Source organism: Coffea eugenioides, chromosome 3, assembly GCF_003713205.1.
Source record: "Coffea eugenioides isolate CCC68of chromosome 3, Ceug_1.0, whole genome shotgun sequence".
Classification (NCBI taxonomy): Eukaryota; Viridiplantae; Streptophyta; class Magnoliopsida; order Gentianales; family Rubiaceae; genus Coffea; species Coffea eugenioides.
In genome coordinates this window covers 18,506,957-18,516,469 of record NC_040037.1, presented here as the reverse complement: position 1 = coordinate 18,516,469, position 9,513 = coordinate 18,506,957, and the positions used below count along the sequence as shown (strand labels likewise).

The window sequence follows — 9,513 nt, the reverse complement described above, 5'->3', positions numbered from 1 at the left end:
TGAAAATAACCTGAAAATCCATCCAAGAAACAATAGTAAGCTCGACATGCTAATCGCTCCACCATCTGGTCAATGAAAGGGAGGGGGAAATGGTCCTTTTTCGTGACGGCATTTAGCTTTCGGTAATCGATACACTGTCGCCATCCGGTGGGCTTTCGAATTGGTACGAGCTCACCCTCTTGGTTTGATTCCACTGTCACCCCTGCCTTCTTCGGGACCACCTGTACTGGACTTACCCACGGGCTATCTGATATTGCAAATATAATTCCAACGTCCAGCAGTTTTAAAATCTCTTTCTTTACGACCTCCATCATGAGAGGATTTAATCTCCGTTGAGCTTGCCGTACGGGTTTAGCATTCTCCTCGAGTCGAATTCGGTGCATACACACCGCGGGGCTAATTCCCTTGATGTCGGCGATGGTCCATCCTATCGCCTGCTTATGTTCCCTAAGAACTCGAAGTAGTTTCTCTTCTTGAACCTTTGATAAACCCGCGGAGATGATCACTGGAAGTGTCTCCCCTTCACCTAAGTATACATACTTTAGGTGTTTCGGCAGTGGTTTTAGTTCCAAGACAGGTGCCTGCACCACAGATGTAAGTAACCTTTGATGAGGTTCGGGTATGAAAATCGGTGCAAGATCATACCTTGTCTTCGTGGTTGGTAACGTTTGCAACGATCCAATCACGCATTTAAGCTCTTCACTCAATTCTACCCTAGAGGTTGTTTCGGACTCAAAGTGCCTGGTCAGGACGACCTCTAGTTCATCCCTGCCTTCAATTTCAAAAACCTCCTGTATAGCAGGGTCAATAACATTTATCGAGAAAACAGAGCCAATATTTGAATCGGATGGATATTTCATGGTCTCAAAGATGTTAAAGTGAACAATCTCACCATCAAATTCCATAGACAAAGTACCCTTATTAACATCAATTTTGGTTCGGGCTGTGCTCAAAAAGGGTCTACCTAACAACAAAGGTGACGGATCACGGGAGTGTTCATCCTCCATGTCGAGCACATAAAAATCAGCTGGAAAAATCAATTCATTAATTTTTACCAAAACATCTTCAATCAACCCGTCAGGGTATGCATTGGTCCTGTCAGCTAATTGGATTATTATCCCAGTCTCTTTCAAAGGGCCTAAGTTCAATGAAGCATAAATGGACTTTGGCATGACATTAATCGAGGCTCCTAGGTCTAACATGGCCTTTCCAATCAAAGTATTACCTATCCTACAAGGAATAGTAAACATACCTGGATCTCCGCATTTTGGTGGAAGTTTCCTTTGTAGAATTGCTGAAACATTCTCCCCAACTATAACTCGTTCATCCCCCTTCAACCGCTTGCGGTTGGCACACAAGTCCCTCAAAAATTTTGCGTACCTGGGTACTTGTTTAATCGCATCCAGCAGGGGTATGTTGATCTCCACCTTGCGAAAGATCTCCAAGACCTCTTTTTCCTTATCTTGCTTCTTTGGTTTCTCTAACCTGCTAGGAAAGGGAGGTGGATTAGTTTTAGTTGTAGGAATTGGGTTCGAGGTTACCTTTGCATTTTTGTTGTCTGTGCCCTCCTCTTTCAATTCTTTCTCAATCCGTTCCTCGTCCTTGTCTTTAGGAATCACCGGTTCGGGTCCTTGAACTTCCTTGCCACTCCTTAAGGTCATTGCGCTTACATTCTTTGGATTTGCCTCAGGTTGAGATGGCAACTTTCCTTGAACTTGGGACTCCAAACGGTTGATTGTTATAGCCATTTGATTCATTTGATTTTGCAATGATTGCACCTGTCCCAGTTGATTTCTCATGCTTTGCAGGTCTGAATCCGTCTTTTGTTGGTTAGCAAGTAATTGCTTCATCATTTCTTCCATGGACGGACTTGAGTTTGAAGGGAGTGGTGGTGGTGGTGGGCGAGGATGGTACTGCTGTTGGTGTCCTTGCTGTCTATTTGGCACAAAGTTAGACTGCCTATTTCCTCCATAGCTAAGGTTGGGGTGATCCCTCCAACCAGGATTGTAGGTGTTTGAGTACGGGTCGTACTGCTTTCTTGGCGCGGGCGCGTGGCCAGCCATGTTCACCTGTTCTGCAGTTTCTTCTTGAACCAGTGGACACATTTCCGTAGGATGACCCACGGCAGTACACACCCCACACACTTTGACTTGTGAAGCACTCCCCACAGCTAATTGTCTTACGAAAGATGTTAATTCGGAGATCTGCTGTTGGATAGAGGACGTTTCCACCTCATTCACCCTACGCGTCGGGATGTCCTCTCTTGAACCAAACTGCTGTGAGTTCTCAGCCATCCCTTCAATCAACTCCCATGCTCCTCGAGGGGTTTTGTTCACCAACGCTCCTCCACTTGCAGCATCGATTATGCTTCTGTCCCTGAAAAGCAACCCCTCATAGAAATATTGAATGAGCAGTTGCTCACTTATCTGATGCTGAGGGCATTTGGAGCACAGTTTCTTAAATCTCTCCCAGTACTCATAGAGAGATTCGCTTGGGTGTTGTTTGATACCACATATCTCCTTCCTTAGGCTCGCAGCTCGAGACGCAGGAAAGTACTTGTCCAAGAATTTTTTCTTCAGTTGGTCCCATGTGGTGATACTACCAGGCGGTAGGTAGTAGAGCCAGTCTTTCGCGGAGTCCTTCAAAGAGAAGGGGAAGGCCCTCATCTTTATTTGCTCTTCTGTAATTCCCGGAGGCTTCATACTGTTGCAAACGACGTCAAACTCTTGCAAGTGCTTGTAGGGCTCCTCACCTGGTAGACCATGAAAAGATGGCAAGAGATGAATTAGACCAGATTTTAGTTCAAAGGGAGTGTCATCATTTAAATGTGGAAAAGTAATGCACAAGGGCTGCTGATTTAAATCAGGAGCAGCCAACTCCCTTAGTGTTCGTGCATTTGCCATAGTGACTTCCTCTTGGTCTGAATCACTTGAATTGTCACCAGACAAATTTGTCGGCTCAACCTCTGGATCAAGTTCCTGAGGTGCAATATCGTATTGCTCCTCCCTGAGCCGCCTGGTTTCTTTTCTCGTTCTACGCGCGGTCTTCTCTACTTCAGTGTCGAAAATTAATTCGCCTGTACGAGAAGAGCGAGGCATAAACTAGAAAAATACCAGAAAAAAAATGAACTTAAAAAGAAACAAATGATTAACGCCAGTCCCCGGCAACGGCGCCAAAAATTGACAGGTGTCGAGTCTGTGCAATAATAAATACCTACTCGAGAAAAATGAATTTTCTGTGTATAGTAGTGAGTAGGGTCGAATCCACAGGGACTGGGAAAAATTCGATTCTTTTCAAGTTCGGGACACGGGGGATTTTTATCAGAAATAAACTAAAAATAATTAATTAATAAATACAATTGTAAATAGCAATTAAATAAATGATACATAAATTCTAGCCAAGGATACAACTACGCAGACACAGTCCATTCATCCGATCATTGATGCAAAGAAGGTTCACTTAATTTTATTAACAGGTTAGTTATAGTCGCCGATAAACTCTAACGACCAGCTTTTCCTTAATTTATTGATAACCAAGGTACGACCGTTGATTACCCCTAACCAGGAAATACTCCTAGGTACGACCGTAGGAATTAATTTCCTAATTGCATTAAAAACTAGAAAAGCCTAACCCAAATTAATAACACGCTACGAGGGTTATTTAAATCAGATTGCATGTCCCCCTAGTATGTGAAAATACTAGTTGTCACTAATATTAACCAACTAAACAATTACGGATTTAATTGATTAATTTGACAAGAGATTAATAAGTCAAATTGCACATCGGGCCCTTGATATCCAATTAACAAAATAATTCCATGAAATTAAAATAGAAAACATGCAAATATTAATAAATTAAGGAACACGTAAAATTAATTAGATCTCACAGATATTTAGGACTGCATCTTCGCATTGATCCTTGACTAGAGGAGAAAATTAGCCACGCCTCATAAGAAAATTCCCACGCAATTTAATTGAACTCAAAGACATTTATCTCTTACTAATAATTAAAAATAAGAATTGTATTCTCTGTAGTCTAATACAATAAAAATAGTCTCATGGAAGAGACGGAAGAAAACAAGACACGCAAGAAATCTTCACCCCAAAACTAAAAACTTCTCTGCCCAGACGGAAGAGAAGAAGAAAAACTGACTCTCGCAAAATGTGCGGCTCTCCCCATAAAACAAGCCAATTCGAAACTTCACTCTACGCTCACAAAAGAAAACATTCCTTTCCCTACCTAATCAACTCCACCGAAAACAAAAGCAAAGGCTACTTTCCACAAAGGCACCGTGAATCAAGAAAGGAAATGGTCTTTACACAATGGTCAAGTCTTCGCGGTCCCCACCTAATTGAGATGTTGGCCAGCCAAATGCAATTCAATTCCTTTTCATTATAGAAAGAAATGGACGTTGGTTTACACCATGCATATGGGCCAATTGTATAGAGTTTCACAATAATCTTCTCAAGAAGGTTTCTGCTCCACTTTCTGAAAGTATATCCAAATACCAAATATAAATATATATTGACAATTAAAGCAATATTTGGCAAGGATAAAGAGGAGAATTAACAATAAAATTACTAACAATTAACACCCTATCAGGCTGAATTCTATGGTCTTGAACATCTTGATATTAATGCAAGGAGCAGCAGTTGTAGTAGCAGTAGCAGAGCGGTGAAACCAATCACTCTGTTTCCGAAACTATGGTGTTTTGAGTTGGAGGGCATGGGAAGTCTGGAGGAGTGGTCAGATGCAATGGTTCCCTCGGATTGTTCTTCATCAATTAGGGTATTCCCTAATCTCCGGGACTTGAGAATCCATAGGCTCCCCAAGTTGGCAGTTTTACCGGATATGGAGAACTTGACATCTCTTAAATCCTTACAGTTGTGGGATTGCTGAAGTTTGCCTTGTATAAGGAATTTGAATAGCCTTACATCTCTTGAATCCTTAACCGTAGCAGACTGCCCTGCTTTAGATCATGGTTTGAAGTGTCGGCCGAGACCGAGACGATTCGGCCGAGTCGTCACCGTCTCGGCCCCTACCGATACGATACCGTGACGAAACGATACCGAAATACTTGACTCGCCGAGAAATCGGCCGAGTCGTCACCGCGACGGATTGACTCGGCCGAGTCACACCGAGTTACTCCGAGTTATCCCGAGTCAAGATGAGAAATCAGCCGAGTCACACCGCGACAGATTGACTTGGCTGTTTCTTTTGCTATTTTTTAATTATTTTTATTTAGCATACTTTTTTATATTATTAACAATTTTTAGAATATTAAATACTTTAAAATTTGCGTCTCACCGAGACCGCGACCGATATGCCGAGACTGATGTGGAACGTTCTGGGCCGCGACCACGACCACGACCGCGACTTTGAACCATGCTTTAGATGCTTCTCTGGACATGAAAAACTCCCAATCCCTACGTACTCTAACCATCTTAGGATGTGATAACTTGAATCCTTCATTGAGTAATAATCTTGAGAAGTTCACATTGCTCGAGCGGTTGTGGATCCGTTCTCATGACCCTGGTTGTTGGGCAAAGGGTCTACACCATCTAGCCAACCTCCGCAAGTTAGAACTCTATGGCTTCTCTGATGACCTTGATCATTTGCCGTGGCCAGACTCCATCACCAATGTTGCCAGCTGTGCCAAGGATGATGCTGATTCTGAAAAACAACATCTCGTCTCTCTGGAGCGTCTTGAATTGTCTGGATGGCCAAAAATCTTGTCTCTCCCAGACCAAATTCAGCATCTCGCTACCTTGAGAACCTTAAAGATACGGGAGTTTGAGGGGTTGGAAGTTCTTCCAGAGTGGATAGGTAGCCTTCGGAATCTTCGAGGATTGTGGATTGCTAACTGCTCTAACCTCAGACAATTACCCTCTGCAGAAGCAATACAACACCTCACCAATTTAAATCGACTAGTTATTGACTACTGCCCTCTTTTAGCAGAGAGATGCACCAAAGGAAGTGGCGTAGAGTGGCCCAAGATTGCACATATTCCCGATATTGATATCTTTCCGTTGAACAAAGTTTGACTCGTTTCGCGTTAGGGAAACAAACCTCCCCACAAACCTGTAAGTTGTTAATATTTCCAATGTTTTAATCTACTTATTCGGTTTGTTTATAATTCTATTACTGCCAAATCTTGACTCTTCCTTCAATTGCTCTTTACATTTTCCTTTCCATACATTCTTTCCTCCTCCTTATCATTCATTCATTCATTTTTTAATGGTCAGAATCAAGGCAATTTATTCATCGTCTTCCACATTGTGAAAAGAAAATGCTCATCCATCACAAAAAAGAGGAGCAGTTTCCTCAAGCTGCCTTATGGATGCCGGATGTCTGCTGATTGTCTCATTTATTCTTGGATTTACCTGCTCTCTCCTTTGAGGTGCATTTCTTTTTTTGTTTCAAGCTGTAACTTATGAAGATGGACACGAATCAGAAAAATGAAGACAGATTAAAGTGTTGATAGACTTTTTCTTTTTTTCTTTTTAAATAAAAAGAGTCATTACACACACACACACTCTCTCTCTCTCTATCTGTTTTTTTTTTTTTTTTTTTTTTTTTGTGGGTGAAAACTGCTATTGAATTGCTAGAATAGACATGTGCATGTATTTTAAAAGAAAAATTACAAATGACTAGGAACTGAATAAAAATTTTCATTTCAAAGTATCCAAGTATAGGTATTTCTCTTGAGCCAAAGGTAGTCTTACCAGCGTTGCAACTGCATTTGATCCTAAACAACTTATCTACTTGACCCTTTGTCAGTCATGATGGATTCCAGGGATTCTTTATATGAGAGGTTGGAAACCTTGTACAAAAGTAACAAAACATGAGTTTATTATTTAACCGTCGATGCATTGCTAAGCAAACCAAATAAAGTATTATCCAGCCCAACATGTCTGCTACCCAAAATTAAAATGATCAACACACAGCTCTGTCTCCTACAATTGAGACAACAATTGGTCCATCTCTTTATTATATTTCTTGAAGTTGGCAAACACGAATGCCACAGATCATATGAGGCTTCTGCCTATATGATCTGAAAAGCAAAAGGAATCTTGACAGGAAGTGGATTGCTGTGATCATATGAGGCTTCTGCCTATATGCTGGATTTAGTATTATAGCAATAATAAACACGGGGAGTAACATGATCACATGAACAATGGCTAAGCAACATGACTTGATCAGCATCAGAACACGCATGCAAGGCTAATTGGACATAGGCAACGATTCCTATTGTCCCCTATCAATAAACATAGCACGAACATTTCTGATGTCTTCATTGATTAGGCAGCGTGTGATGCAATTATTTACAAAATTAAACAGCCAACACGATCAGCTTTGTATCGGAGCTGATGATCCAAATGGTTGTCACACAAATATTCTACTGCAAATTGGGATCTCAATACTCGATGCATCTTCTGAGATCCGACATCAATGAGACAGAAAATGAGGACAAACAGAAAATTTAATCAGCTATTACAACTAGACAAAGAGAGGATGAGATTCCTTCCGTTTTCTTTACCAGCAATATATATAAGTGGATAAGGTATTCTGTTTTCAACATCTCAATAGGCTTCTAATACTAAACATTCAACATCTATTTGCTAAATTCTGGATACGGAAAAAATATGGCAACCTCTGCTCCAAATAAAAAATTCTCCAGCCATTCTCGTTCCATCAGTTTGCCGCCTTCAACTTACCCTCTTGTCGTGAGTCATGACGGATGAGGAAAATCTGGGAAGATTGAAGTCATCAGTAGCTGCATCCTCACCTTCAAACTCATTGCCATGCCAAAAGTTGGATGGCCTCAAGAACTTGTACGAGTGTCTGGATGATGTGCTTCAGCTCCCTTTAAGTCAACAAGCTCTGTCCTATGAAAGAATTGGAAAATGGGAAGAAGAGGTCTTGGATGGATATCTCAGGTTGTTGGACATTTGTGGAGCAGTTAGAGACATATATTTACTGATAAAGGAAAGTCTGCAGGAACTTGAGTCATCTCTACGGTGGAAAAGAAGTGGAGACTGGGCCAGTGAAGTCAGCTCATATATGATTTCCAATAAGCACTTGAATAAAATCACCAGCAAATGTTACAGAGAGTTGAAGAAAGCAGAGAAGAACTGCAACTTGGCAGTGGTAAACAAAGATTCTGCCATGGTTAGCCTGATCAAAGAAGTCCAAATTGTTAGTCTCCCAGTGTTGGAGTCTGTTCTGTCTTTCCTTTCTGGATCTAAGGCAGGGTCACAAGTCACAACCTAGAGGTTGGTCCTTGATGTCAAAGTTGATGCAACACAAGAGACCATCACACAGAGGAGACTCTGAAATTGCTGCGATCGAGCAAATAGAAATTGAGTTGCATCTCCTGAACAACAATAAGTCAAACAAGGATGTACTTAAAAAACTTGTGGCAGTAGACTCCAGCATTGAAGAATTAGCAGAGGTGCTTGAAATTGTGTTCAGGCTTTTACTGAAAACCAGAGTTTCCCTTCTCAACATTCTCAACCACCAGTCTAGGTCACAATCAGCATGGATTCTCAAATACCATGCACCTCAATTTTGTTTACATTACCTTTGTACAAAATTGTACAACTATAAACTCATCTCAGAAATGAATGCAGTACTGAAACAGGTTTCTAATTTGAGCTTGTCTGTTCCTTTGCTTGTCCATTGATTTTTGTCCTTAGCTTTCCTGAAATTAATTCCACGGTTGATCAAAATAGAATCTTGCAGTTAGACTTTTTTTTTTTAATTCTTAAACAGTTGGAGAGTAATTTTCTTTCACCACTAATTAAGAAAGTAAACAAGCTTTATATTCTGTGATTCTTTGTGTGAGGGTGTCTGGGATTGGAATAGAGTTAAAACCTTCAAATAAAGTTCCAAATGTCCAGCAGACCGTCTGCCACTTGGCAAAGGACTGTCGCTATGAGAATGGGAATGATAATCTACCTAAATTTAGAAAAATTAGACTCCAAATTAAGAACTGTGCACCTTAATGTTTTTTGTAGAGAGAATAAGAAACATTTTCTTCTACGTTTACAGTGAAAGCATCATGACAGAAAGAAATTGGTACTATTGACCCATCAAGCTCACATTGGCATCCCCATTCAGATTTACTACTTAACTCTTTCTTTCAATTTCCTGAGTTCAAAACTCTCTTGCATAACCTTTTTCACTATAAAGACTTTTTAATATTATTTTCATAATCACCCCCAAGGCTGATGAACCAAGTCACTCACATGCATGATAGAACAAGAAATTTTTCGGCTAAAGCAGATTTTGACAGTGTAAGTAGTACTGACAGCTTTATTGATGTGGTTCCTTCTTTTCTTAGACTGGCAATTTTGTCTGAGGCAGACTAGTTTGTCAGTGGAAAGGGAAATACAGAAAATTGACATCACAGAAGCTGAGATAATTCAATCTAAATGCTTCATAAAATACTTTTCTGCAGATCTTCGCCTTTCCAGATTCCACAGTTCTTTGTTTAGGCTAATTGGTCCG

The 9,513-nt window shown here is 40.7% G+C and overlaps 2 protein-coding genes and 1 non-coding gene across 3 annotated transcripts; all 3 read left to right on the top strand.

Annotated features, from left to right (window-relative positions):
- The first annotated feature begins 2,424 nt into the window (after nt 1–2,424).
- On the top strand, nt 2,425–2,531 carry LOC113767194. Its single transcript, XR_003467913.1, has one exon. It is a non-coding gene; the product is annotated as a small nucleolar RNA R71 (small nucleolar RNA).
- Nucleotides 2,532–5,408: 2,877 nt separating this feature from the next.
- On the top strand, nt 5,409–6,044 carry LOC113766238 (putative disease resistance protein RGA3). Its single transcript, XM_027310449.1, has one exon. It carries the CDS (start codon nt 5,409–5,411, stop codon nt 6,042–6,044), a length of 636 nt encoding a protein of 211 aa, XP_027166250.1.
- A 1,690-nt stretch (nt 6,045–7,734) lies between these two features.
- On the top strand, nt 7,735–8,686 carry LOC113766237. Its single transcript, XM_027310448.1, has 2 exons — nt 7,735–8,172; nt 8,255–8,686. Exons 1-2 carry the CDS (start codon nt 7,735–7,737, stop codon nt 8,684–8,686), a joined length of 870 nt encoding a protein of 289 aa, XP_027166249.1.
- The last annotated feature ends 827 nt before the right edge of the window (nt 8,687–9,513 follow it).